General features: G+C 54.7%; 3 protein-coding genes across 5 annotated transcripts; 1 reads left to right on the top strand and 2 right to left on the bottom strand.

The window, feature by feature from the left end:
* Positions 1-131: 131 nt before the first annotated feature.
* Positions 132-4,066, bottom strand: THSD8 (thrombospondin type 1 domain containing 8). The gene is made up of 3 exons (XM_084756540.1): positions 3,826-4,066; positions 1,580-1,785; positions 132-264 (listed from the first exon to the last, which is right to left on the bottom strand). Exons 1-2 carry the CDS (start codon positions 3,971-3,973, stop codon positions 1,586-1,588), a joined length of 348 nt encoding a protein of 115 aa, XP_084612666.1. The 5' UTR covers positions 3,974-4,066; the 3' UTR covers positions 132-264; positions 1,580-1,585.
* Positions 4,067-4,117: 51 nt separating this feature from the next.
* Positions 4,118-8,961, top strand: PRDX2 (peroxiredoxin 2). 3 transcript variants are annotated; one of them, XM_084756527.1, is made up of 6 exons: positions 4,118-4,275; positions 4,729-4,833; positions 4,925-5,078; positions 5,793-5,915; positions 6,089-6,219; positions 8,633-8,961. In XM_084756527.1, the coding sequence occupies exons 2-6, from the start codon at positions 4,731-4,733 to the stop codon at positions 8,716-8,718; spliced, it is 597 nt and encodes a 198-aa protein (XP_084612653.1). In that variant the 5' UTR covers positions 4,118-4,275; positions 4,729-4,730; the 3' UTR covers positions 8,719-8,961. The 3 variants fall into 3 exon arrangements, with proteins under 3 accessions (XP_084612653.1, XP_084612654.1, XP_084612655.1); XM_084756528.1 differs by having other exon boundaries at positions 4,135-4,271; XM_084756529.1 differs by having other exon boundaries at positions 4,174-4,275; positions 4,637-4,833.
* Positions 8,962-11,457: 2,496 nt separating this feature from the next.
* Positions 11,458-13,290, bottom strand: JUNB (JunB proto-oncogene, AP-1 transcription factor subunit). The gene has a single exon (XM_084756522.1). It carries the CDS (start codon positions 12,979-12,981, stop codon positions 11,947-11,949), a length of 1,035 nt encoding a protein of 344 aa, XP_084612648.1. The 5' UTR covers positions 12,982-13,290; the 3' UTR covers positions 11,458-11,946.
* Between the last annotated feature and the right edge of the window lie 1,591 nt (positions 13,291-14,881).

Genomic DNA, 14,881 nt, shown 5'->3' with positions numbered 1-14,881 from the left:
GCAGGCGCAGGTCCCGGCGCGCGTTTTCCGCGAGTACAGAAGGCGCTCTTGATGCTGACCAATCGGCGCGCAGGATCCGCCCCCGACGCCTCTGCCGGCGAAGTCGCTTACGCATGCGCCGTCGCCGCTGCCGCCGCTGCCGCGCTCTCTCCTGGGAATTGTAGTCTTCGAGGGCTACCACTACGGGCGTGGTTTGTAATCGAGGGTGGGCAGGGCCATATTGCAAGCTCCTCCCCGTTGCCTCCTGAGCCTGGCTCTCAGGGACTGATGTACAAAGAGAAATAAAGATGTTTAGTTGACTGGATGACCTTCTATTCACAATCCTCCTCCCTCCATCTTCCGGATGCTGGAATTACTGGCCCACATTCCTCTGAGGTTTTTGGAGGCTTCAAAGATTAAATACCATTGCACGGACAGAGCACTGGTCTTCACTGGGTCCTTGTCTCCCACCTGCCGTTCACATTTGTACTAGCCTATGTCTCCACACATTTCTTTTCTTTCTTTTTTTTCTTTTTTCTTTTATTCTTTTTGCCAGTTTCTCACTGTGTTTCCCTGGCTGGCTTAGAACTTGCTACATAAATTGATCTTGACCTCACAGAGATACACCTGCCTCTGCCTCCCCAATACCTACATGCTCCACACATAGCCTGTGCTCCTAGGATCAAGTGCCCCATATTCCACAGCGGCCCACTGACTCAGATTTCCCCCAAACCCCTCTGTTAATAGCTCTCGAGGACCCCTCTGCCGCCTCTGTAGCATCGTACTGAAGGGAAGCCTTCTCTAACCGCAGTTGGAGATCCAGGCCCCAGCAGCTTCCTGTTCAGGGTCTGCACCCACCCCGCAGGTTTCTCCCTTCCCTCTTCCCGCCCCTCCATGCCTCTCCGTCTCTCCGCTGTGCCCTAGTCCATATCTGTCCACCCACACACCTCTATTGTATTCTTGGTCAAAGAGACGCACGTCCTTTCGTGTGGAATCTTGTTTCTCCTCAAAGCCATGGCCGCCCTCCAAGCCCCGGCTCCCTCTATCATGAATGTGCCTCTTCTGTGCGACTATCTTCAACTCTTTCCTTTTTTTTTTTTTTTTGGTTTTGTTTTCTGAAGACGGGGGTCTCCTGTAGCCTTAAATGGCCTTGACCTTGCTATGCAGCCCAGGTTGATCTCAAACTCCTGATTCTCCTTCCTGAATCACAGGCCTGAACCTCCCCCCAAGCCTTTCCTGCTTTCTCCCTGGCTGTCAGAAGACTCCTGTGTGTGAAGTCAGCTTCCTGCTCCCCTACCAGCCTGAAGCCTCAGACTTTGGGCCCCAGCACACTCCTTCTCGCTCTCTCCCTGCCGCCTCCTGGTCTGCCAGCCCGCCCTGACTGGCTTTTTGTTTTGTTTTGTTTTTCTAGACAGGGTTTCTCTGTGTAGCCTTGGCTGTCCCAGACTCACTCCGTACACCAGGCTGGCCTCGAACTCACAGAGATCCACCTGCCTCGGCCTCCCGAGTGCTGGGATTAAAGGGGTGCGCCACCTGCACCCAGCTATTCTTTTTTGTTTTGTTTTGTTTTTCCCTGCTGACCGGCTTTTCTATTGCTCACCTCTGCTCAGGCCGTCCAGTCGCAGTCTGTCGGGCTGCAGGATGAACAATCCTGCTGTCGGCACGGCCTCAATTGTACCAGGTTCTCTCGGTCCATGAACACAGGGACTGGTGCTGTGCCCACCACCTGACGGCTGCGTTCCTGTTTGCCCAGATTGCAGAAGCAACGCCACTTTCCCCACGGGCCTAGGACTGAGTGTTCCGCTACTGGAGATGGGGGCGGGGCGGAGGGGTAGGGGTGGGTGGTGGACATGAAAACCCAGTTATAAGCCGGGCACGGTGGCCCACGCCTTTAACCCCAACCCTCGGGAGGCAGAGGCAGGTGGATCGCTGTGAGTTGGAGGTCAGCCTGCTCTACAAAGTGAGTCCAGGACAGCCAAAGATACACAGAGAAACGCTGTCTTGAAAAACCAAAAAAAAAAAAAAAGAAAGAAAAAAGAAAGAAAAAAGAAAAAGAAAAAGAAAAAGAAAAAGAAAAAGAGAGAAAACCCAGTTGTAGGGGAAAATTAACCCCTACAACAAGGGACTTGTCCAGGGAGGGCCAAAGATAAGGAAAATAATAACAGCTGGTGTTTGCAAGCCTCTGTGCAGTGATAGGTCGAGCAAACCACCCTTTCTGGCACACATGAGCTGCCCACAGCTGCTAACTAATACCTCTAATTTCTGCCAGCCGGCCCAGCTGGGCGTATGGATGGCCCAGTCCTCTACACCCAACATCCAAAGTTGTCTCTTGTCTTCAGGGACTTAATCAGGGGCCTCCCCAGCAGGCCCAGGGGCACCTGCCTAGCAGGGCTGACAGACGTAAGGGAAATTATATAATTGACATAATGGATGTACTCAAAGCCCCTGGTGCTGTGCTAGCACAGCAACAAATTAATTTTTATGCGTAGGAGCAGCTATAAGTTTCTTCTTCTTCTCCTCTTCCTCCTCCTCTTCCTCCTCCTTCTTTGTAAGTCCCCCCCCCCCCCCACACACACACATGGTTTCTCTATGTAGCCTTTGCTGTGCTGGGCTTACTTTGTAGACCAGGCTGGCCTCGAACTCACAGAGATCCACCTGCCTCTGCCTCCTGAGTGCTGGGATTAAAGGCGTGCGCCACCACGCCCGGCCCCAAGTTTCTTCTTTTAATCTAGTGCTAAAGATTTAACCCAGGGAGGCCAGCCTGGCCTACAAAATGAGTTCAGGACAGCCAATGCTACACAGAAAAACCCTGTCTTGAAAAAACCAAAACAACAACAACAACAACAACAACACCCCAAAGATTTAAGCCAGGGCCTCACAGATGGTAGTGAGGTGCCCTACAGCTGCTGACCTACACCTTTACAGGACTCCTGTTTTTTTATTCTTTCTTGTTTTTTTTTTCTTTTTTTTAGAAAACAAAACAAAACCACACACAAACAACAATAACAACAACGACACAGACACACACAACCCCAGAATCTCATGTACTCCAGGCTAGCCTCTTTGGTAGCTAAAGATGACTTTGAACCTCAGATTCCCTGACACCTCCCCCTCCCCCTCCCAACTAGGATTACAGGTGTGTACTGCTATCATGCAGGCCGGGCCGGAGCTCCCCCAATGAAGGACTGATGTGACCCCAACCCCTTATCAGAACTCTTTACTGATTCTTCACTTTGTAAGAGGAACTCACAGAGGCTGGCGCCTCACACCCTGACTCAGCAGGTCTTTGCCGAATGACACCCATCTTTCCCCATTCTCCCCTTAGGCTCTTTTTGGCCTTTGTGCTTGCTGTTCCCTCTTCCTGGGTCACTGTCTCCCAGTCTTTGCGATTTAAACTCTTGCTAGTCCTTCTGGCTGTCTCGGTCATTACCGGCATCACCACACCTTTGCTGGCTTCTCAAGCTGACTGGCCAGTTTCTTTCGGTCTCCACCCTTCCCAGCACTATGTTTAGTATATAGGTTAGTTGCTTGTTGTCCCCTCCTCGGGTCCCTCTCCCGACAGGCAGTGTCTATTACAATTATCAGATGACCAAAGAAGTTGCAGAGCAAGATGCTGAGAACAAAAGGTAATGCCTTCTTGGGTCGTAGCAGTAAAGGGAAACAAAAGAAAACAAAATCCGTTCACAGAGGACAAACTAACACACTCAGAGAAAAGTGGCCAGTCCCTTGAGACACCGCCTGCGCTGAACTGAGCGAAAAAAGAGGGTCTGTTTGTAACCAGCTGATCAAGTGAGACCTTTAGGGGACACCTTTCCAAACTGTCACTTCTGCCACCTGCTAGTTTACCCTTTTGTCGCTGCAACCTCAGCAGCTCCCAGGTGTCACCGGTACCCTGCTGGCCAAAGTACTGGTAGTCCGGGTTGATCTGAGTAGGCGACACTAGACCTAGGAGTACAAGAAGGGGCAGCAACAGAGCCAGTCGGCTCCGGGCCATGCCCGGACTCCAACCGACCAGGAGCCCAGGCCCGCGCGGAGCCCACAGCACAATCCCTGAGTCCCTAAGGGCACATCCCAGCCAACCGCAGTGCAGGAGCGTGGACCCGGCCGCGCGCTCCCCCTCTGCAGACGCAGTGGATCCGACCGCAGCTCTGTCCCGCCCACCTCCCCGCGCCCTGCACCCTGTGGTTTGGGCCGCGCATAAAAGGCTCGCGGGTCCCAAAGCTCTCCCGGCTCTGAGATCTCTGTTCTGTCTCTGGTCCAGTCTGTCGTCCGCGTGTCCGGCTCTTGCCCACGTAGGTATGGAAACCCAGAATGCACACGAATGGTGTGGTTCTGGGCCCTATCATGACCTCCTTGGTGCGGGTCTTTGTTTTCCATGCAGTCTGGTGTCCGCCTTTGTCCTTGCGGGGGGGAAACCAAGGCCGGAGCCCTGGCTTGCAGGCCGGATCACCGAGCTCACAGCCCCTAGCTCTTGGCCTAGCCATCCCGTTAGGGAACTAGGGGCTCGTGTCTCTTTCCCCACGCTGAGACTGACTCCATAATTCGGATAGCAGCGGTGACCCATCACTTGGTACCCTGTTTAGGGGGGCGGGTCTCCAGAGGCCTTGCAGACCTTGTACTGAGTGGGTGAATTTGAATGCTGCTCTCTCGCATTCAGTGTCTCGCCTCAGCCCCAAGGGTGACCTTGGGAAAGCAAGACAAAAGAAAAGCTCTCCTACGGCATTGACTTGCGTGGGTCTCTGCTTTCAGTCATGGCCTCCGGCAACGCGCACATTGGAAAGCCGGCCCCTGACTTCACAGCCACCGCGGTGGTGGATGGAGCCTTCAAGGAAATAAAGCTTTCAGACTACAGAGGTGAGGCTGCCCGGAGGGGGACCAGGTGGGAACAGGGTCCACCTATGAAAGGGGCCGGAACTAACCTCTCTTCTGTTTTCTTCTTCCCTAGGGAAGTATGTGGTCCTTTTTTTCTATCCCCTGGACTTCACTTTTGTGTGCCCGACGGAGATCATCGCTTTCAGCAACCACGCCGAGGACTTCCGAAAGCTAGGCTGCGAGGTCCTCGGAGTGTCTGTGGACTCTCAGTTCACCCACCTGGCATGGTATGGGGCTGTGGGAGGGGCGTGCGCAAGTGGGGGTTGCGGCGTGCAAAGAGGATGAAGGAAAGCCCAAACTATGGGCCAAACTCTGTGCCTTACCCCGTTCTTTGTCTTATAAAGAATGGAAAGCAGTTACACTCAAGTCCTTGTGCTGATGACGGTAATTAGCATTTGGCACCCAGCTGGAAGATACAGGAAACTGCAGATGCTTCAATCTCGGTTCTCAGGAGACAGGCTGCCATGCCGTATTTCATGAAAGGGGAAACGCTTGTTCTCGGGCGTGATGGGATTATGCTTCCAGACCAGAGCTAGATGATTGTAGGAACTCCCTTCCTCCCCCCCCCAACACTTTTTTCTCTCTCAGAAATAGGGGTCATTTCTAAGCCTCATTCCTGTAAAGCAAGTGCCCTACCATTGAGGTCTGTCCCTGCTGTTGGCTCTGAGAACTTTAATGTGGGATTTCTCCAGCAAGTGACTGGAGCCCACACGCACAAGGGAAGCCATTCAGAGACAGACACCTTATCTGACACCATTCTCCCAGCTGCACTGCCGTCCCCAGGGTGGGGTGGGTGGAGCAGCACAGCCTTGTTTTAAATCCTTTATCTCTTGCTTCCAGTACCCCCACTCCAGCCCTTATCACCCTGGAGGCCCATGGGGGAAGAATTCTGCTGTGCTGGGCATCCTAAGGCCCCAGCCTTGTCTCTCTCTCACCCTCAGGATCAACACCCCACGGAAGGAGGGAGGCTTGGGCCCCCTCAACATCCCCCTGCTTGCTGATGTGACCAAGAGCTTGTCCCAGAATTACGGCGTATTGAAAAACGATGAGGGTATCGCTTACAGGTACAGCGGGGACCCCAGCCCAGCTTTGGGAGCTCCTGCCTCAAGGCTAAAGGGACCACTGTGTCTGGTGGTGTGTGTGTGTGTGTGTGTGTGTGTGTGTGTGTGTGTGTGTGTGTGTGTTCCTGGCCCCTGGGATTCTCCTAGCTCCTCACTATGGACCCTCATGTCTTCAGGGGCCTCTTTATCATTGATGCCAAGGGTGTCCTTCGCCAGATCACGGTCAATGACCTACCCGTAGGACGCTCTGTGGATGAGGCTCTCCGCCTAGTCCAGGCCTTTCAGTATACGGATGAGCATGGGGAAGGTGAGTGGATATTCAGAAATGGGGAGGCAGCCGGGCGGTGGTGGCTCAAGCCTTTAATCCCAGCACTTGGGAGGCAGAGGCAGGCGGATCGCTGTGAGTTCGAGGCTAGCCTGGTCTACAAATTGAGTCAAGGAGAGTCAAGGCTACACAGAGAGACCCTGTCTCAAAAAACAAAACAAACAAACAGAAATGGCGAGGCCCTCCTCAGCTCTTTGCCCAAAATGCAGGCATTAACTACCCTAGCATCTTAGTGGGATAGATGTTAAAGCCCCATACAAGGAGAAATGGTTCAGTAGTTAAGAGCACTGGCTACTCTTTTGGAGGACCAGGGTTGAATTCCCAACCTCTGTCTGATGGCTCAAAAGCACCTATAATTCCAGTCTCAGGGGATCTGATGCTCTTTTCTGGGATCCTCCTGCACTAGGCAACCACATGATACACAGATAAACATACATACAAGATGGGCTGGACAGTTGGCTCAGTGGTTAAGGGCAGCTGTCCTTTTGAAAAGACCAGGTTCTAGTCCCAGCACCCACATTGATGTTCACCACTTTTCTGGGCACCAAGCATACATATGGTGCACAGACACATAAAGAAATAGATCAGAAAGGTGGGTGTGGTGGCGCACGCCTTTATTCCCAGCACTTGGGAGACAGAGACAGGTGGATCACTGTGAGTTCGAGGCCAGCCTGGCCTACAAAGCCAGTTCAGGACAGCCAGGGTTACAGAGAAACCCTGTCTCAAAAACAAAAACAAACAAACAAACAAAAAGATTAAAAAAAAAACCTCTATTGTCAAGATAGGTTTTTATGTCCCAATGGGAGAGGTGGCAGAATGGATAGGATATTGCATAGTGGCACACACCTTAAAAAAATACACATGGGGGCAGCTGGAGAGATGGCTCAGAGATGAAGAGCAGCACCGTCTGCTCATCCGAAGGTCCCGAGTTCAATTCCCAGCAACCACATGGTGGCTTACAACCACCTGTAATGAGATCTGGTCTCTTCTTGTGGTGGGTGGGCACATGTGTGGGCAGAATACTGTATAAATAATAAATAAATCTTAAAAAAAAAAATATGGGGCTGGAGTTAAGAGCACTGGCTGTTCTTCCAGAGGTCCAGAGTTCAATGCCCAGCAACCACATGGTGGCTCACAACCATCTGTAATGAGATCTGGTGCCCTCTTCTGGCCTGCAGGTGTACATGCAGGCACAACACTGTATACATAATAATGAATAATTTTTTTTATTATGTATAGTGTTGTGCCTGCATGTACACCTGCACACCAGAAGAGGGCACCAGGTCTCATTATAGATCATTATAAGCCACTATGTGGTTGCTAGGAATTGAACTCAGGACCTTTGGAAGAGAAGCCAGTGCTCTTAACCTCTAAGCCATCTCTCCAGCTCTATTTTAAAGAAACGGTCTCAATATGTATTCATGTTGGCTTGGAGCTAGCTATGTAGATCAGGGTGGCCTAGAACTTAGAGATCTGCCAGCCTCTACCTCCCCAGTGCTGGGATTAAAGGCCCAAGACATCATAGTCCTTTTGGAAACTTCTTTCTGTGGTGTGTGTGCTAGTGATCACAGCATATGCACAGCGCTCTCTCACTGAGCTATACCTCCAGCCCAATCCGTGGACCTTCCTCCTGTGTTAGGGATGATGAAGGCGGTGGGCATGGTGACACAGGCCTGCGGTCTCAGCGCTTAGGAGGTGAAGCAGGGGGCTCGCCAGGCCAGAGTGGGCTACAGAGTGAGACACTATGTGATGGTACATGCCTGTAGCCCAGCCCCCGCCCTCCCTGCCCCCCTCCCCCCACCCCACCCCTACCCCTGGCAGCAGAGGAAGGAAGATCAGGATCAATGCATGCTTGAGGGCAGCCTGATCTAGATAAGGAAAGTTATAGGCCAGCCAGAAACCCTTTCTTTAAAAAAGAAGGCTTGCGGGGTGGGGGGTGGGGTGGGGTGGGAGGTGGCTTGCACAAGACCCAGAGCTGAAACTCGAATACTACAGCAGGTAAGATTTAAAAAAGAAAGAATTTATAACTGAGCATGATACACACACACACACACACACACACACACACACACACACACACACACACCTCTCTGTGATCCCAGGAGTTAGGACACTGAGAAAGGACCACCATGGGTTCAAGGCCAGTCTGGACTATATAGTTCGATTTGCCTTACCAAAAAAAAAAAAAAGTACAAAACAAGCTAAATGATAGAACAGAAAAATGTAAGCTAGAAATTGAGCAGGGGGCTTCTCTCTCTCCACATGCCATCTGGAACGCTGGCCATGAGCTCGCGGCCTTTCGTTGTACAGCCTAGGCTTCTGTGGGGACTGTTTGTCCCTGACCTTGATGGTGGAGGTGAGCCTCACGTGTCCATCCTTGTGTGTGTTTTTCTAGTCTGTCCTGCTGGCTGGAAGCCCGGCAGTGACACCATCAAGCCCAGTGTGGATGACAGCAAGGAATACTTCTCCAAACACAACTGAGATGGCGAAACATCAGTGAGCCTGAAGTCTTTGGTCTCACCTGTGCCCCTACCTGGATGTCCTGTGCTGGCCCAGAAAAGGCTAAATCTTCCTCCATACACTGTGGAGGGGCTGGAGGCTGGGCCAAGGCTTTGTTGTTTCCCACCCAGAATCCGGTGAATAGTGACCCCTGCCTGAGCCCCCACTCAGCTGGCCACAGGTCTATAAGAAACCAATAAAGTATTAGGGACAGTGTACAAAGACTGATTGCGTGCCGTTTAGCAGTTGACTCCAACCCTACCCGGCCTGCGCAACTGACTCTGTAATTACTTCTCTTCACCACAAGGTGGAGGCATCACCCCATTCACTACTTAGTGCTCTGCTACTCCACAAGACCTGAGCGTGGTGGGACATAGTGAAGCCACGCGTCTTTAAAAAACCGCATACATAATAGGGCTGGAGAGGTGGTTTAGCAGTTCAGAGCACTTGCTGCTCTTGTAGAGGACCTGGATTCATTCCCACCGCTTACATGGTGCCTTGCAACCTTCCTTGACTCCAGCTGCAACACACTCTTCTGGTCTTCCTATAGACGCACTTCAGATGACATTCCGAGTTCTGCTTTCACCTCACAAAACAAGGATGATCTAGTCATCTGGTTTTTTTTATTGTGTTTTGACGTAAGAGTCCTCAAACTATAGTTCTTCAGGGTTTCTCTGTGTAGCCTTGGCTGTCCTGGACTCCCTTTGTAGACCAGGCTGGCCTCGAACTCGGTGATCCGCCTGCCTCTGACTCACCAGTGCTGGGGATTACAGGCTTTTTTTTAAGACATGGTTTCTCTGTGTAGCCCTGGCTATCCTAGAACTCTCTCTGTAGACCAGGCTGGCCTCAAACTCAGAGATACAACTGCCTCTGCCTCCCAAGTGCCCCGCCCACAACTATCTTCTCAGCTGAGACTTTATTCATGTATTTTAGTGCCTGTGTTTGTCAGCTCACTCATTCCGGGGTCATACTGTTAATGCCTTCTGGAAGTCATTCATCCCCTTTGGGATTCTTTCCCCTCATCCTAGGGATGGAATGACATGTAAGCGCTGTACCACAAAGTCCCACACTTGGAATTTAATGCATTCTCAAAGACCCTGGTTGGGCCTCCTTTGAGGCCATCCGCCCTATTGCGGCTCATTCCGTCTCAGGTACAGTGGTCTGGGCTCTTCAGATGATCTCGCTTTGCCGACAAGAACTGTGCATGTGCATTTCTTATTCTGTCAGGGTCTCTACACTGTCACATCTCTTCCAAGGTTGACAACACACTCTGTAGAGCAGCTCGCCCCCGCCCCCCCGCCCCCCCCCCCCCCCCGCCCCAGCGGGCACACTTTGAACGGACATTCCTCTTCCTTGCTCTCATCATCATATTCAAATCATGTTTGCTTTCACTTTAAAAACAAAAGAAGAAGAAAAAAGCCTGGGCGCTGTGCCCAGCGCTCCGGGAGGCAGAGGCAGGCGGATCTCTGTGAGTTCGAGGCCAGCCTGGTCTACCAGGCCAGCCACCATCATCGCTGCGTTTCAAGACACTCCGAGAGAGAAGCGCCCCAGCAAAGGATTTGAGGCTCCGGGCTCCGGCTGCTCTTCCAGGTTCCAGCAGCAAAAATTGTGTATTATATGTGTATATGTGCAGTTCTTCCTTCTGGATCCAGGGATCAAACTCAGGTCCTCAGGCTTGGTGGCAAGCATCTTTACCTGCTGAGCTACCTCGCCTCACCTACCCGACCTACCTCCCTCCGATCCTCCCCTCCCCCCCTTCTCTCCCTCTCCCTCTCCCCAAGCCCCTTTCAGGTTCTGTTTGCTTTGTTATGGGAGAAGGCCTTACTATGTAGCCTAGACAGGGCTTGAGGTCCATTCACTTTATCAAATTATTCCTTGGCACCACCAGAGTGGTACGGCTTTGGCTTTCTTCTTTGCCCTGGCGTCTTCCAGCTTCAAGGCCAGCCAGATGCCAGGAGCAACCAGAAGCTTCGAACTTGCAACTCAGCTGCTGGAAAACCAGGCTGTGGTAGCACCCAGCTGCCCAAACAGGACCAGACCTGGCAGTAACCGGCTTCTGGCCTGGCTCAAAGGAGGGGGACACTGGCAGGCGGGCCGCCGCCCTTCCTGGCGGGAGTAGCCCTGACGGCGTCTGCAACGACAGGGAGGCTGCTGTTCCTCTCCGCCAGGGTCGGATCCGATGGAGGGGGCGTGGGCGCGGCGGGGCTCGGGCGCCAGGCTGTGGAAAGCCGCTGGGGTGGCTCCCATGGGCCAGGAGAGCACAGCCCTCCCACCGCGGGCTCCCTGGACCGGGGCCTGGGGCTTTCCGCGCCCAGAGAACCGGCTGCCCGGGAAAATCCCGGCCCCCTTCCCGGCGCCGCGGCCCTGCCCGGCAGAGCGGGGGGAGGGGATTCCCGGAATCTGCCCGGAGACCGCGCTGGCGTCACTGAGCAGAATAGGCCCATATATGGGCAGTGCTTCCGCCGCGTCAGCGGGGAAAGCCCCGGCGCAAAGGACTGGGTGGGGCGGGGCTTGCACATTCCGCGTTTTGTCGTGGGCATTTTGTTCCCCGCCTGCGCAGCGTCTGATGCCAGGACTCAGGGGATGGGCGGTCTGGACGCTTGTACTGGACCTTAAGATACCTGAAAGGAGCGAGCCTCAAAAAGCAAAGAGCTTGGGGCAGCCCCACTCTTCTCCCACCACCCACCCGGCATGGAAGAAAAAAAAAAAAGACCACAGAAATTAATAAAGACAATTTTTTTACTTAAATAGATTCAATAAAAAGTCAAACACACACACACACACAAACACCTTAAAATAGACTCTAGACACGAAGTGCGTGTTTCTTCTCCACAGTACTGTGCAGAGGAGGACGACAGGGGGCGGAGGTCCCTCCCAATAGTATCCCGGCAGGCTGAGTACCAGGCGGCGGGGCCAGCTCCGCCGCGATTGCCTCCCTTCTCCTCTCTCTGTTAAATACACAAATATATTATATTCAATATGAATTCAGTCTCTTTCCAGGAAAAAAAAAACATACAAAATACGCTGGAAGGGGGCCATGTAAACGTCGAGGTGAAAGGACTGGGCGCAGGCGGGCGGTCCGGAGTCCAGTGTGTGTGCGGCGCCCCAGGCCTCTGGGTGTGAGCCCCATCGCCTGCCCCCCTCACCCCGGTGGGGGGCGGGCGCCCAGCCTTCCAGGCTGGGGGTGTCCGTATGGAGCGGGGGAGGTGCTCAGAAGGCGTGTCCCTTGACCCCTAGCAGCAGCTGGCAGCCGTTGCTGACGTGGGTCATGACCTTCTGCTTGAGCTGGGCCACTTGCTCCCGTAGGAGGCCGGCAGTACTCGACAGCCCCGCGTTCTCAGCCTTGAGTGTCTTCACCTTGTCCTCCAGGCGCGCGATTCGCTCCAGCTTCCGCTTCCGGCATTTGGTGGCCGCCAGCCTGTTCCGCAGCCGCTTTCGCTCCACTTTGATGCGCTCCTGGTCTTCCATGTTGATGGGGGACACGGGCGGCGTGGCGTCGCGGCTGCGTGCCTCCGGTACGGTCTGCGGTTCCTCTTTGAAGGCGGAAGCGCCGCGACTCAAGCTCAGCTGCGTCGGGTGGCCGCCCGCAAAGGGTGGTGCATGTGGGAGGTAGCTGATGGTAGCCGTCGGGTACGAGCTCCCACTCCCGACGGCAGTCCCGGAGCCTCCAGAGGGTGCAGAGGCTGGGGAGTAACTGCTGAGGTTGGTGTAGACGGGAGGCGGCTCCGGTCCAGCATAGACGCCCCCTGGTCCGGCCTGGGGTCCTCCGCTGGCGCCCAGAGACACATTGGGGGGCGTCACGTGGTTCATCTTGTGCAGATCGTCCAGGGCTTTGACAAAGCCGTCCGCAAAGCCCTCCTGCTCCTCGGTGACGCCGCCCCCTGTACCTCCACCGCTGCCACCCCCACGGGGGTAAAAGTACTGTCCCGGAGGCGTGGGCGTCGTCGTGATCACGCCGTTGCTGTTGGGGACGATCAAGCGCTCCAGTTCCGTGGAGGCTAGCTTCAGAGATGCGCCTGTGTCTGATCCCTGACCCGAAAAGTAGCTGCTTGCCCCACTGCCCTCTGGGCCTGGACCGCGCGCTCCAGGGCCCTTGAGACCCCGGTAGGGATCTGCCAGGTTGAGCGCCAAGGTGGGTTTCAGGAGTTTGTAGTCGTGTAGAGACAGACTGCTAGGGGTCCGACCGTATCCCGCCGCTGCGTATGAGTCGTCGTGATAGAAAGGCTGTTCCATTTTCGTGCACATCCGGGCGGCCTGGGAAAGGTCCCCCTGAAGGGCCGCCCCGGGCCTCGCTGCGGCGAGCGGCGAGCTGTCCTCGGCTGCGGCGGGACTCGGTGTCCGGTCGCGCGTCCTCGGGAGCTGGTGACCGGCGGCAGCGGCCAGTTGGCAGCTGTGCGTAAAAGCGCTGCCGGGTTTCCGGAGCTTGTCTCTTCCTCCGTGGTGCGCTCTCTATCTCGGCGTCGTTTCCCTCAGTTCCCCGCTCCTTGCAAGATCCAAAGCTGGCCTGGCCACCCTCAAGGTCCCCACCGCTCGGCCCCAGCCCCGAGCTTTTATACTGAGTTTGTCAGCTGCGGAAGTGCACTCCGATTGGCCGACGCGGGAGCCAGGCCCCCGCGGCCCCCTCCTAGAGCGTGGGGAAGGGGAGGAGGCGGCTCGCGTCACTGTCAGGAAGCGCGTGTCCTTGTAAACAGCGGCCACGAGCCGGGTGGCTCTGCTTTGCTGCAGGGGGAGGGGCTGCAGAGACAGAGACACTCAAGCAAAGGGACGCTGAGGGGTTGAAGCACATAGGGTTTAGGACTGCGGCCGTACACCCAGTTGGATATGAGACCCCAGTGTGCGGCAAGAGACGAGGAGGTGCCTTTAGATATGCCCGGAAAAGTCTCGCAGGACCCACAGTTGCTGTAGTGGAAGACCCCAGAAAGCAGGGAAGGGACAAGCTGGGAGAAATTAACATTTGACCTAGGGATTAACCAGAGGTCCCCAATACAAATTGGAATTTTCACAGGTGGGAGGAAGGAGTCAGGAAACAGGGCAAGAAATGAGTGTGGGTTCTAGAAGAATCAGTCCATAGAAGAGTCTGAGTGTGCTCCCATGAGTGGAAAAGGGAAGACTTTCGGAGAGGGCAATTTAGGTATGCAGAAGGTGAGCAAGGGTCCTGGGAACACTGAGGTAATAGAAGGAGTAGAAGATAGGACTCGTATCTACCAAAGGTTGGGGTCACTGTGGTCACTTGCAGAATTCTGATGGAGAGTTAAAAGGGTCAGGGCACGGCTTCCTTCCGAGACATAAAGGCGATGACGGGAGGGTATCTGAGATCTGCCTAAGAAGCTGACACAGAGAATACCAGCGACAAGGGACTTGTACGAATGGGACTGTACCTCGAGAGTGGTCTCTAGGAATTTGCATACCCTGTACCTTAGCCCAAAAGCCCTCCCTTAGTCACCCTGGGCTTGTCAGCTTTTGGAGGGCCGACGGGGCGGGAGAGCTGGGGCGCGGTTGCCCAACCCCACTCCCTTCCTTAGAAACAGGCTAGGGAAAGAGAGCCGAGGCAGGAAGTGTGGCAACAGCCCAGAGGGGAAAAGAGCCCGGCCCTGTCTCGTCATTAAGAGCCTAGGGGACGGTGAGCCCTGCCCTGGGCCCTGCCAAATTCTGCGCCTGGGAAAAGGTGCCCGGGCAAGCGACCCCCGAGGAAGTCACAGCCCAGCTACAGACGCCTCCACTCACAGTCTGCTCTCCCCCATCCAGTAATGGTTCAGCCTGCAACCATCGGCGACTACTAAGACTGACAGCCCGAGGACTGTTCCATTGACCTACTTGAGGGGGGGTATGCAGCCTGGGAGCGGGGCTTCGTCACCAAGGCAACAGGCTGGAGTCCGCGAGTTGGATTGGGGGCGGGGCAACCCCCAGAAGTTCTCCCCACCATCCATATTAGGGCACAGGAAGAGGTAGGACCAGAGCAGTCTTAGGGCGGCAAACTAGGAGTCAGGAACCCGAGGTAGCTGCCAGGTCCCAGGGCGCGCCCAGGCCCCCGGATGGCTAGTCTGGACCAGCCTCAGCCGCCACCCCCGGGCTCCCCCTCATCCTCATCCCCTCCTCCGGCGGCCAGGCCCAGCCCCTCGGAACAACTCTGGGGCTGAGCCCTGTC

Source organism: Acomys minous (genome assembly GCF_964271855.1).
Source record: "Acomys minous genome assembly, chromosome: 14".
Classification (NCBI taxonomy): Eukaryota; Metazoa; Chordata; class Mammalia; order Rodentia; family Muridae; genus Acomys; species Acomys minous.
This window is presented reverse-complemented; position numbering and strand designations above follow the sequence as displayed.

Excerpts from the sequence above, each read along its gene's own strand:
- THSD8 (XM_084756540.1), bottom strand. The coding sequence starts at position 3,973 with ATGGCCCGGAGCCGACTGGCTCTGTTGCTGCCCCTTCTTGTACTCCTA. Across the intron at positions 1,786-3,825 it reads GAGGTTGCAGCGACAAAAGG|TAGCGGAACACTCAGTCCTA; the intron begins GTAAACTAGCAG and ends CCCCATCTCCAG.
- PRDX2 (XM_084756527.1), top strand. The coding sequence starts at position 4,731 with ATGGCCTCCGGCAACGCGCACATTGGAAAGCCGGCCCCTGACTTCACA. Across the intron at positions 5,079-5,792 it reads CAGTTCACCCACCTGGCATG|GATCAACACCCCACGGAAGG; the intron begins GTATGGGGCTGT and ends TCTCACCCTCAG. Across the intron at positions 5,916-6,088 it reads GATGAGGGTATCGCTTACAG|GGGCCTCTTTATCATTGATG; the intron begins GTACAGCGGGGA and ends TCATGTCTTCAG.
- JUNB (XM_084756522.1), bottom strand. The coding sequence starts at position 12,981 with ATGTGCACGAAAATGGAACAGCCTTTCTATCACGACGACTCATACGCA.